The sequence below is a fragment of the Aplidium turbinatum genome, chromosome 13, assembly GCF_918807975.1.
Source record: "Aplidium turbinatum chromosome 13, kaAplTurb1.1, whole genome shotgun sequence".
NCBI lineage: Eukaryota > Metazoa > Chordata > Ascidiacea > Aplousobranchia > Polyclinidae > Aplidium > Aplidium turbinatum.
Genome location: NC_137484.1, coordinates 20,253,537 through 20,266,271, shown reverse-complemented (window position 1 = coordinate 20,266,271; position 12,735 = coordinate 20,253,537). Strand labels below are relative to the sequence as shown.

At 36.5% G+C, this 12,735-nt stretch overlaps 1 protein-coding gene across 1 annotated transcript; it reads right to left on the bottom strand.

Annotated features, from left to right (window-relative positions):
* Positions 1 to 9,365: 9,365 nt before the first annotated feature.
* LOC145782527 (uncharacterized) lies at positions 9,366 to 10,889 on the bottom strand. Its single transcript, XM_082594330.1, has 2 exons — positions 10,703 to 10,889; positions 9,366 to 10,407 (listed from the first exon to the last, which is right to left on the bottom strand). Exons 1-2 carry the CDS (start codon positions 10,798 to 10,800, stop codon positions 9,888 to 9,890), a joined length of 618 nt encoding a protein of 205 aa, XP_082450456.1. The 5' UTR covers positions 10,801 to 10,889; the 3' UTR covers positions 9,366 to 9,887.
* Positions 10,890 to 12,735: the final 1,846 nt, after the last annotated feature.

The window sequence follows — 12,735 nt, the reverse complement described above, 5'->3', positions numbered from 1 at the left end:
TTCTGTTTATTGTCTGAGCAGCGTGGCTAATGGAGCAATCAAGCCCCCACGCAATCTTGTCTGAGCAGCGTGGCTAATGGAGCAATCAAGCCCCCACGCAATCTTGTCTGAGCAACGTGGCTAATGGAGCCCAAACTTGGCCCCCACGTACCCTTTCAAAGCATGTGGCTAATGGTACCTAAATGTGGTCCCCACATAGCTATTTTTACTTTTTATCGAGGTCAACCTGGCATGTTGAAGGGCATGTTTTGACATAGCCTGAGAAATAGCACAGTCTATTCTCATTTGTAAAACAACATTGTTTAGGTCCTCAAATGCATTTTACAATCGCATCGCGATACACTGCAACTATAGCAGGTTTTTTTTGCAGCTCAAGCTAAATCGCTGGCTGTATTTTTTGCCGAAGCTTTTTGCAACTTCATAAACGAAGTTCAACTTCTGCACAAGTGCCATCCGTCAGTTGTGGTCAGATATTTTGATTCTCGTCAATCGATCGCGTTAGTCAAATGCGTGTGTTTTTTTTCTCTCTTCGTTTCAATACTCTACCTCTACATTCTTTCAACGTTATCTTGCGACCTTTTCTATGTTTCTTTACCTTTTTCTACATCCCAGACGGTATTTCTAAATTATCTCTAATTCGCCACCAATGATTAGACTGTTTGCTTTTTTTCGGAATAAGAAGTCCTGTAGTGAGTGGCTGCTGTTATTGTTAATTGCTCTTGCGTGAATTAATTCGCTTTGCATTGTTTTGATGTCGTTTTTATATACTGTTTTAGCTACAACACATTATTTCTGCACCTGTATTTGTATTACTTTCAGGAGAAATCAACAGAGCATATTTACTGGCAGTGACGCACAAAGCCTGGTTCGATTCGGAAAGCTCGAAACGCAACAAAACACTCTGATGAAGTGAGAAACGAGAAGCCTAATCATATCGAACTCTGAAGTATAAAGACATTATCCGAATCAAGCCAGAGACTTAAAGACGAACACACGCCATGCTCGCATGATTTCCCTTTAAAACAAAAAATATATATACATAAAAAAACATAGCAAGTCAAGGCTTGCTTGCGCCAGACTTTCATCCCATGAAACTTGCGATTATTTTTAACATGCTTCTATAATTTTGTGCCTTTGTTTGCTTATCATTTAACGCCATTTCTTCATGCTTTTTAAAAGGACTTTTCAATCCGATTTTTACGACCTGCATAACCACATTATTGCATCAATTATCGTGTTTATTTTTTAGTTTTACTTTCACCTTTTTGTTAATTTTAAGACGTGTGTTCTTCGATCCCACGGTCTTAAAATTTGCAGGGAGTGATTGTAGGGACCCGAATGAATTTCCATTGTTTTTAGCTCTCTACAAAATGTAATTCTCACATAACATTTACGTTTCTTAAAAACTAAGTGAGAATAAATAGGCTAGTTGCGTTTCTTAAGAAAACTCACTTGTTGTGCACCGAGATAATATTGATGGATCATTTTTTACTCAAATAACCTTTCACCGGCAGCTTTTCTCAAGTGAGTCTGTTAAAATGGCCAATTATTGCTTATTCAGTATATCCGCGATTCACCTCTGCAATGGAATCTCACTAGCAGGAGTTCAACCTAGTTTGTAAACATTGTTGGAATTCGCCAATTTTAAATTACGAAACTGTTTCTTTTTCCTTTTTCCGAAAGTGCTTTATATACCTCTGCACAAAACAATTTTGACTCATAATATAATATAAGATTTACTCATAAAATTCAATTTTAACAGAGACTCTTAATATTACTGGAAATTAACTGAGACTCATCGTGTTACCTTTGTGCCATCGAAGCTTTGTTACGCCAGCAGCGGTTCTGCTGTTATCAGGAGTTATAAACCTTAAATTAACAATAAAAAACCTAGAACCCCTGCAGGCATATGAGATCCAAAACTTGGGAATATCAGATCCAAACTATGGACATCAGAGATGCAAAACACGGGCATAGAATCCAAAATCTATTCATAAGAGATCCAAAACATGGGTAGCATATAGAGGAGATCCAAAACTTGGGTATAGGGGTTCCAAAACATGTCCATATATCCAAAACATGAGCACAAGATATCCAAAGGGAAATGACGGGTGAGTTGATACACCCCCTTCCAGGGAGAAATAAAACATTTCGAAAAAAAGTATTGCCAGCTAGCGATAATTCAGGTTAAAAAGCCACAGTGAAAGCAAAATTAAATGAATTTGCCCAAAAGTCTATGACGTAATTAATCAAAATAGAGGTTTTAAGGTAAGATAATTTTTATTTGCTTACCTGCATAAGTAAACTTCAAAAATGGACATTTGATTATTTTTCTGGGTGGGGCCCGGGGTCAGTTGATACCAGTGGCGTATATTCAGGGTGTTCAAGGTGTGCACTGCACACCCCAAGAAATCCAGAAAAAAAGAAAATTTCCATCGGTTGTCGATGTTCTTTACTTTCATGATATTCTAACATCTTGCTGCATGCTGATTGCTTTCTTTTCAATTGCAAAACTCGCCCCTTCTAATTTTAATACTCCAACGTTTGAGGTCATTGCCTTTAATTTTTTTCGGTCATTACCTTTAAGCTGGGTGTGCACTGACAGCTTGGCGAGTGCTATTTAAAATAAACAATTAAGAAACATGACGCCACAAGGTAGCGAAAACAGCAATGGTTTTAGGTCAGCCAGGCTGTGCACTCGCTGATCTGCACACCTTGGCGCGTCATTGGGGGAATCCCAGGCAATAGCAAGTTTTAGCTTGTTGGATCAGGGTTTGAGGTGATCAGCGTTGGAAACAACTTTTGCTAGAACTGAAGCAAAAGCAAGCTTTCTACGACGATGTAATTCAAAAATTTATTGCACAAACAAGAAGAATCGAATTATGCTATAGATGAATTTTCCTTCTGTAGTCGAGGTGTTAAACATTTTCGTTTTTACTAAGTAGTACGGCGGATAAAAGTACAGCCGACCAACATAGCAATCGACTTTCTTTTCTTGTTTATTATCGAGTTGCTTTGCTATTGTTTTTTGTTTTAACTTTCACCTGTTTGTTTTTAATTCGCTTGTACATTTCTCAAGGTGTTGCGACCGTGCCTAATCCTTGCATGAAGTAAATCATTTCCATCTCGAGCACAAAGTTTAAAAGATATTTACAAATTCTTAGCATTACAAAAGTATGTGTTCATCAGCGCATCTAATGGTAGCATGCTTTGCATTATACGGTAAGCCAACAGCATGACATTCTATAGCCATTTGAAAAAATGTGGTCAAGATGATCAACTTGCCCCAGTACTGGGGCAAGATGATCACACATATGGGGCAAGGTGATCATACATTTTATGCATTCTATGAGGTGGAGTTTATTATCAAAAATAGAGACAACTTGGTGTAGCCTCAAATTGAAGAGACAAGCGACTGACATTATGAAAAACAACGACTGGTGTGCAATACGTGAACTGCAAAAGAATCTTTCAAACGAACAGCAAAAAAACATTCAAACACACGCACATTGCTCAACAGCAGGGCCATAGGTAGCCTACTATAAAAGGGTAAATCATGGGGTAAAATTGAACAAAACCCAATTCTTTACTGTAGCATGCATAAATGTTAAAAAATCACTAATTTAGGAATGTTAATCGTTAACTTTCGCGTTTTTTCAGACTCCTGCTGTGTTATGGCAAGTAATATTGTTCGTTTTGATGGTCGGAAATAAAAAGTGAACTGAAGTATGAGACTTTAGAAATGCAACTTAATGTTTGATATTATTAAGTCTTTCATTCAATGCGCTGTCAAATAAATATCTACTTTGTATTCTTCTCCATTCCGACAACATTATTTTTGTCAGTTCTGTTCATGTTCAGAATTTGTGCTGAAAATGCTCTCTGAACGCACCAAATTCAATGTTAATTTTAAAAATTTTCTGGGGGAGGCCCCCCAGACCCCCCGCTGTTGCTTTGCCGTCACTGAACACCCTGTCAAAGTGGTCACGGTACGCCACTGGTTGATACACGTGTAGCGGTAGCCTACGTGTATCAACTGATCTGCGCTATGTAGGGTTAGTGATATGTTATTAACAAGTTTTAAGTAATATGTTTTCTTATGCTGCTTATTCGATAAGTTGTAGGCCTATCATTTTATGTCAATTTTTTTCCTACTTTTATGACTTCATACTTTTGAAAAAAAGTTGCACAGAGAACTGCAGCTGGAAACCCCACGACTTCTGGAAATCATTGATTGCAAATTGCAAAACGTTTATCCCGATATTTTTGTAGCTTCAAAAATTTTTTCATTTAGGCTATAAATCTACTCCCAATAGTTGCTTGTGAAGAAAGTAGTTTCAACACAGATAAATCTGTGAAGAACTGTTTGCGCTCCATCATTAGGGGGAAGGTGGGGCAAGATGATCATCGTAAGGTTAAAGTCTCCATAAAATTCAAAGTTTAAAAGATATTTACAAATTCTTAGCATTACAAAAGTATGTGTTCATCAGCGCATCTAATGGTAGCATGCTTTGCATTATACGGTAAGCCAACAGCATGACATTCTATAGCCATTTGAAAAAATGTGGTCAAGATGATCAACTTGCCCCAGTACTGGGGCAAGATGATCACACATATGGGGCAAGGTGATCATACATTTTATGCATTCTATGAGGTGGAGTTTATTATCAAAAATAGAGACAACTTGGTGTAGCCTCAAATTGAAGAGACAAGCGACTGACATTATGAAAAACAACGACTGGTGTGCAATACGTGAACTGCAAAAGAATCTTTCAAACGAACAGCAAAAAAACATTCAAACACACGCACATTGCTCAACAGCAGGGCCATAGGTAGCCTACTATAAAAGGGTAAATCATGGGGTAAAATTGAACAAAACCCAATTCTTTACTGTAGCATGCATAAATGTTAAAAAATCACTAATTTAGGAATGTTAATCGTCTGATTTCATGATGTTCCCTATACAAAAAAGGTGATTTTTAATCTGCACCCCAAACATAAATGTGCTTTCCTTATAGTTGGGCCTGCTTGGAGAATCTTAGACAAAGTTTTTACAAATTAAATGCGGACAGGTTGGCATTAAAATATAGTTGGTGTGCTTTTCTCTTGCTTCCACTCCTGAAGTGAGATGACGGCAATTTGTGAACAATATCACTTTTTGTGAATGAAGCACTATCATCTTCATCAATCACAAAGAGAAGCTTTTCAAAATTTCCTGGTAGGCCTAAGCACTGCATTTTCTTCAAAAATACTCCCTCGTATTCGCCATCTTCAAAAGAGGCGATTCTCGCGATATATGAAACTACTCTCGAACTTCCGATAATATTTACTACAATGAAGTCTCCTTCTACAATTTCTTCATCACTTATTTAAATCGCAGTCACTGGAGCTATCGGCAAAAGGAATTGGCATTGTATTGAAGTTCCAAAGAAGCATTCCCATGATCAGTTTTTCGTTTATATACCCGTACCATAGCATAATTCTTTCAGAAAAAGTAAATATGTTATGAAGTATGGTAGGTCGAAATCAAAAGATCTGCAATAAAATTACAGTAATTCATGAAGATGTCACTTTATGGAATTTCACGAGGTTAACCAGGAACAGTGCAAGCAATTTTAACTATAAATTCACTCATTTAAACTAGCAGAATCATATTGTACAAAATTATTTCAAGCGGGGCAAGATGATCACCCTGATCAATTTGCCCCACGTGCAAGTGATCATCTTGCCCCATGCCAAACATTATATTTTCGACTGCACTCTGCTGAAACTTAAAAATACTAACGAGCTGTAAGAACCAAGGCTAAATTATGAATTGACTCCCTACCTGATGCGCATACTTTCGCTTTTCTGACATTCCTCAAAAACAGTGTTATCACCTGCTTTTTGTGATTTTGCAATTTTACTTTTAGCTACCAAAATCACGTTTTTCAGCGCAAGTCCTAAACAGCTAGTCTAAAATGGCTGAAAGTTACATATAACATGGCGCTTTGGTAGAGCTGCCACTACTTGGCAGCATTGCATTAAAGATTCATTTTAAAAGAAAATAAGTCGGGGTGATCATCTTGCCCCCGTGATCATCTTACCCCAGCTTGCCCCTCAAAACCGATTGAAAAGCATTTGCATGATTTAAGTCCATCAATTCAGATGTTGCAAAATCTTTATTATTTGATGCAGTGATTTGTAATTTGCAAAGGCTCCGGAATAGATCGAATTGAATAGGTGTTGAGCCATTTTCGTTTCCTCTACAGTAGGCTACTGCGTGTTTACAATTTTTTCTAGACAAAATAGCCTAGCCTACTTAACTATATTTATCGATGCATATAGCCTACCGCAATATTAGATCTTTTCATGCACGTATCTAAAACCATTAAGGTTTTGCCTTTTCCTTTTGTTGGTTTTGTCACTGTATTTCTTTTTCACAATATCATTTCTTTTGCATTCTGACAAAGAAAAATAAATTGAATTGAAAATCGTTAACTACAATCTCATTTTTGCTACAAGTCGGCTATAGCCTAATCAGGTGATTGTTGAAGATTTTCATGTCGAAAGAAGGTTTTTCATATCGGTGTTGTTTTTCATATCGGTTTTTCATATCATAGGCTATACGCTGTTAAAATCGAAAGTTTAAAGAAATTCAATTTCACGATGAGGAATGTACGCTAACGAACATACAACACATAACACAAATTTGTTGCTTTTATTCTTGCTGAAAATGGTTTTCTTGATGCTCACTTTTTGTACAGTAGCCTATTGTTTTCCGACCAGACCTAATTTTTCTGGAAAGCCCTAATGGATACATGTACAGGCAGGAGCGAGTTTAACTGATGGGGGCCCGGGGCACTTTTAGATCGGGGACCTGTAAAAAAAATTTGCGCCAAGAGCGCGAAAAACTTTGCAAGGTAACTTGAAAGTCACCTACACCGTTGTTAATGTTTTTACGCCAAGCTTAGTCGCCACCTTGTGACAAAAATCAACCTTGAAAGAAAAAGGAGGCATTTTGCAGAAACTTCAAAGGATTAGAGAAAATAATAGTAACAATACAAATCACATTTTTCTACGTCGAGGGGCCGGGGCAACTACACCCTCTGCCCCCCCCCCCCCTAAATCCGGGCCTGTGAATAGCAAATTACTTTACCGCCTGAACAAACTACTCATGCGTGTTTTTAAATTTTAAACCTTTTAAGGTTTCACAAACTTTTCCTGTTTATTGCTAGCTGACTAGCTCATCATTTGTTGTATAACTTTCGTCTAATGACACGTTTTTGAGAAAATGACAACAAAAGCGAAGTTCAATCGTGCTGGGAATAATAATTGATGGTCAATTTGATTCCACACGACACCAACAAAATATGTCACGCATTTCACACACTTTGATCTTTACCTTTGAAATTTTGTTTAGTCGTCTGCTAATGAAGCATACAGCTTATTCATTTGTAGAAGATAAGATATAAAAGTAAACAAAAATGTGCAGTGAAAAGGTGAAGCACAATTTCAAAGAGGCAATGTTAAGTTTTGGCACGTAAATTGATAAGATAGCATATGCCCAATACATTGACTTCACTCTAAGAGTCAGTAAACTTTATTTTCTCATTGCTTGCCACATCGATGATTTAAACCGATAAACGAGGTGTGATTGTTTACAGAAGATAACTTATCATAGAGATTTTGTTTATCAAACTGCAACGAGATTTGGTGAAGTTTGTTTGTTTTAAGCGGATGCAATCTTGAACGTTATGATGTTTCATTCAGTGATTGATCTCTTCTTCGCTGATAACAAACGGTGCATTTGGAGTGATTTTTCAATGATTCATGCTTGTCAGTCTCTGCAAATCGTGATGAGTCGTTTATTTAATAAAAATTATGATGATACACAAACCTAAACGTGACATAGCTTACCTACACCTTTAATATATGACTATTGTTTTTACAATAGTTTGAAGGTCATCTTAGGTTATGCAGTTAAATCCCACTTGCTAAACTATACAATGCTAGACAATCACGACTGTAGCCTATTGGTGATAGTAGCCTATCATTATAGTGGCCTATCTATGAATACAAAACTATCATAAATAGCCTACGTAGATATCAAAAGCAAAGATGTAATAGTTTAAAATTCTGTTGGATGTCTAGTTGAAAATTCTTCGTCTAAAACGATATCTATTGCATCTGCATATAAAAAGTAGCTAACTGAAATAGGTTACGCCATTTTGTTTTTGATTAAGATTCCTTTTTTTGATTTATGATGGTATATCGATGAATATAATTAAGCACGGCCACAAGATATCTTGGAAATGTTGAAGAACAACATCGATAACTTAGTATAAATAGCGCTTTCGGCGTCTTGCCTCATTTGTAAAAACACTCAAATTCCGTGTACAATAGGCTACCTGTTGTTTTGCAATATTATAAATCATACTTTACATTTGCTTAGCGCTGTGTGACAACAACCCTTGTAGAAAAATGTCTTTAATTTGGTTTGACAACTATTTTTGTTCAAACCTTATTTAGCATTAGACTGCGACAACACTGTACGGGATATTACTCACCTGTTGTTTTCGCAGTTGGTTTGTTTGGCATTCAAGTTGAGTGTTAAAATAAAATAAATTAAATGTAGAAAAAATTTCCTGTTTTATTATAACATGTAAAAAACACGTTTTTCCCAGTACATGAGAAAACATATTTTTGTAGTGCTTGGTGCACACAGTTCCCAAATGGCTCATCAGATTCAACCGCTATCCTATAATAAGTGGAAAAACATACGAAACTACAATGTTGACTCCTCCAATTTTCGTAGCTTGTTCTAAATTTAAAATAACACAGTAAATATCCGAAACTGTTAAAGCAAAATCACTACAACTGCTTCGAGAATGCAAAAGTAATTAAAGTTAAGTTGGCGTTTCCACTGAAAATACATGACAATATAGTCTACTTGGATAGAAGAATCCCGGTATTTTTGGAGTTACAAATAAAGCATGAAATCTGTGGCAAACTCGGAGACTCATCGAAGCTCAATTTCACGCTCTTAGATCATAGGAAAGTAGCTTCATCATCTTGTGTTACCGAAGTCAGATTAAGGAACTATATACATAAATTATTTTGTCTTCGATTGTTTTTTGTTGTGTATTGTTGTGTATCTTTTTCTGTTTTACAGGACCGACGCCGTAACAAGATTTATGACAGCGCTTCATAGGTCGAAAACAAAAACTAGTTTTATATACCACCCAACTTCCCTTTCTTCTAACGTTATCAACAGGTTCTACCCCGTGTATGAATTGGTCTGTTTTTAATGACATAATCATGCCCCATCTGTTTGTCTGAAATTAAAAATTCAAGATCTCTTAATAAAATGGTTTTTATTTGTCAAAAGAAAAAGCAGTAATGGTTTTACAAAAGACATGGAAGATAAATAAATAACAAGAAATTGCATTAAAACGTAAAGTGAAATAAACAAACAACAAACAAACAAATGCGAGCATCGCATTCAAACATTGCAAATAAACATCGCCATAACGTAAGCTTGGTCTACGCTTCGTCAAAATAAATTAACATTTTAAACTACTGCAATGGTTGTCCCACAGCGAAAGGTAATACGGATGAGATTAGAAAAGAAAAAAAAATTGATCAGAAAAGATAACACAACACCTTTAAGCATTGCAACCAATTGGTTGCAACGAAGAATTACACTAGACGAGAACATTTCTTGCAACATAACCTTTGTAAATAAACATGACATTTTCACACAAAAGTAATTTATGAACAACTCTTTGTGAGAGTAAAGCGCTTCCTGCATTTAATCAAATCTTACAAGAAATTGTCTAATACGATTACACGATTTATTTTCTGGAGATTTATAAACTGAAATAACGCAAACTCATCGCAAAATGTTAATGAAGTTTACATGAACGTACTATGATCCCCAGAGAAGCATTTCTAATTCGTTTATTTAAAACTTGACAAAGCTGCTTGACTTTTTGCTTCAAAGCGGCTGTTTCGAGGGCGGCATTATTTCTATTTCCAGATAACTTAATGTTGGTGTTGAGAATTCTGCTTCTTTTACGAGAATCTTCTAGCATTTTGTTTGTTGTGGTGGGTATCTTTCTTTGCATAAGTCGCCTAGTAAAAGAAGAGGTTGGGCTATGCGACAGAGATAAACCGGATCTTGATACTGCGTGGCGATTTTTCAAAGAGCTATGTGCGACTTGACCTTCTCCGGAATACAAGACCTTCATAAGTTTGTTCATTTCCACGCTTTCTGGCCAGGAAGCAGAAACTCTAACAGGCGTCATTCTTTCAACGTCCTCTTCAAGGTTCATCACTTGATAAACCACCAAAAGCTGATTGTATAATCTTTCCAAACGTCGTCTTTGTCGGCTCAACTGCACGTGGGGACTGGAGTATCGTTTACTGAAAATAAAACATAAACGTTAACTTTAAGTGCTAAATCAACCAGTCAATGCCCGTAAGTAACATTCACAAAAGAAAATAATAATCTTGTCATCAACTCAAATGTCGCTTACATAAAATGCAAAGCTTTGTTATTCATGATGAAGTGTTGCTATAGGCTTTTCACAGTAAGCACCGACAATAACAGCCTATCTTCTGAGAGATAATTTGTATTCCAAATAATTAATTTCATTTAAACATGCATTTAAAATTTCCCCTTTTAGAAGGCATTCCAACTGATTAAGTCCTTCCTTACCTCATACTGCGGGCATTGGTAGTGGTTGAAATAAGTAAGAAAATGGCACCACACAAGATGACCATTATTAACGAAGTTTGTGTTGCGTTTCGGGACATTCTGCAAAACTATCCAAAGAGTCCAAATATTGACGTATTTCTTTCACGATATTGATTTGACTGAGTAGTTGACTTGGTAAGCGATTCTTGCTCACTTTAATTCCAGTAAGTGTCGGTTCAGACAAGTTTCAAATTATATATACCCACTCTCACTTCAGAGGAAAAAGGTTTGCGCTAAAAATAGACCTACACACTCACGTCTAGGGCTAGGTTATATGCCCTATGTGGTCACTGTCTTAAAGAAATCGTGACGTTTTCTGAAAACCATTTAAGTGCAAATGCTTCAATAGACAATAGTGCAATTCAAATTTTTGTCTAAATGAAGCGAAGAGACGTAGCACCATTGCATCTGTAGCATGACGCAGTACGTCATGATCTGTAGCGAATCTAATGCAATACACTCTTTCGTATGCTTGCCAGTTGCCAGAACATGTAAGCTATAATATGTTTTTTATCGAGATGTTATTTAGATCTTACTAGATCTTACAGCATCAGATGTTTTTACTTATTGTCACTTTTCAGTTTTACGCAAATAAAAAGATCTGAAAGTGATTATTGATACGGTTGCATATGATCAAAACAAAATTATGGAGCAAATGATTGGAATATCTGGTCAATCTGATCAAAAAATAAAGAGCCTAAAATGTCGATAGATTACTAAACTCAAGTTTAGCAAACGTTTTGAAAACTAAATTACAGCATCTTCATCTTCAGTGCTAGTGTGCTATAACCAGGGGCGCCGGAAGCGGGGGGGGGGCGGATGCCCCCTTCCCTCAATTTTTCTGTAGATGGGAGGGCAGGGGGGCAATAGTGCCCTTTTAAGGTCATGTAAGCTACTGCATATTTTGCAATGCGATATAACAATTTCAGCTATTAGCGTTTAGCCTAATTATAATCTTTCATTTCTATCTCAAAATAATATTCACGACACAAAATTCTGTATCACAGTAGGTAATTAGCCTGCATCATCATAACATAACATGATGCCCTCCCGTGCCATTGTTCTTTGTATACCGGACACTTGTATCATTACTCGATAATGAGCTGATGGATGAGCATTATTGCTATATCTTATCTTAAAACTTCAAAAAAAATTGGCCTTTCAGCAACGAAATGCCCTTTTCTCATAATCCTGTCCCCCAGTCAAAAACCGTTCCGGCGCCCCTGGCCATAACATAATACATTTAGGCTAGTGGCTGATCGTACTACATTATGTTGTCGTAAAAAGCAGTCAACACTCTGTGGCTTTTACTAAGTGGTACGAAATAAGCGTTAGGCCCATTGGTTCATAGTTATACCAAAAAGTGAGATATAAAGTAGCCTACTCAAAAAACCTTTCAAACCATTTTACTTTATTCTATGAATGGACTGATTGTTTCGCTTAAACCGCAAGCTGCCAAATACATCCGAGCGAAACCAAACTGTAATTAAACAACGAGTTTCCTTTAAAACACTTTCCACTAAGTACCTTTCTTATGTTGGATTTTTTGCAGTTAATCGTTAATTCTATTTGCAGAATTTTTGTTCTGAATTTTATGATATCGAAAGGGTTGCTGAATGCTGCGGTACGGCTACTTTTTTTTATCAAGAAATCATCAGAGAAAACCCTTTGAAACTCAATTGAAAATAATAACAATTGTCTATTTTATAAATTGTAGAGTCTGTCATTGGTGCAACACGTTTTAAGCTGCATAATTGCACGTGCATCTAACCATGAAGTAGCTTTGCGTCACTAGACACTGGAGTTATTCACGGTGTATTTAGAGTAGTGTCTGTTATGACGTGGTTTTGAAACGAAGTCTTATCAACTGTTGCCATGTTTGCTTCTTCTCCCTGCTGATGACATCATTAGGATAGTATCTATGCTTTTACACTGTTGATATACTGTGTGTGTTTAAGAGGACCCGTTCAAGATTAGTCAACCCAATTCCATCG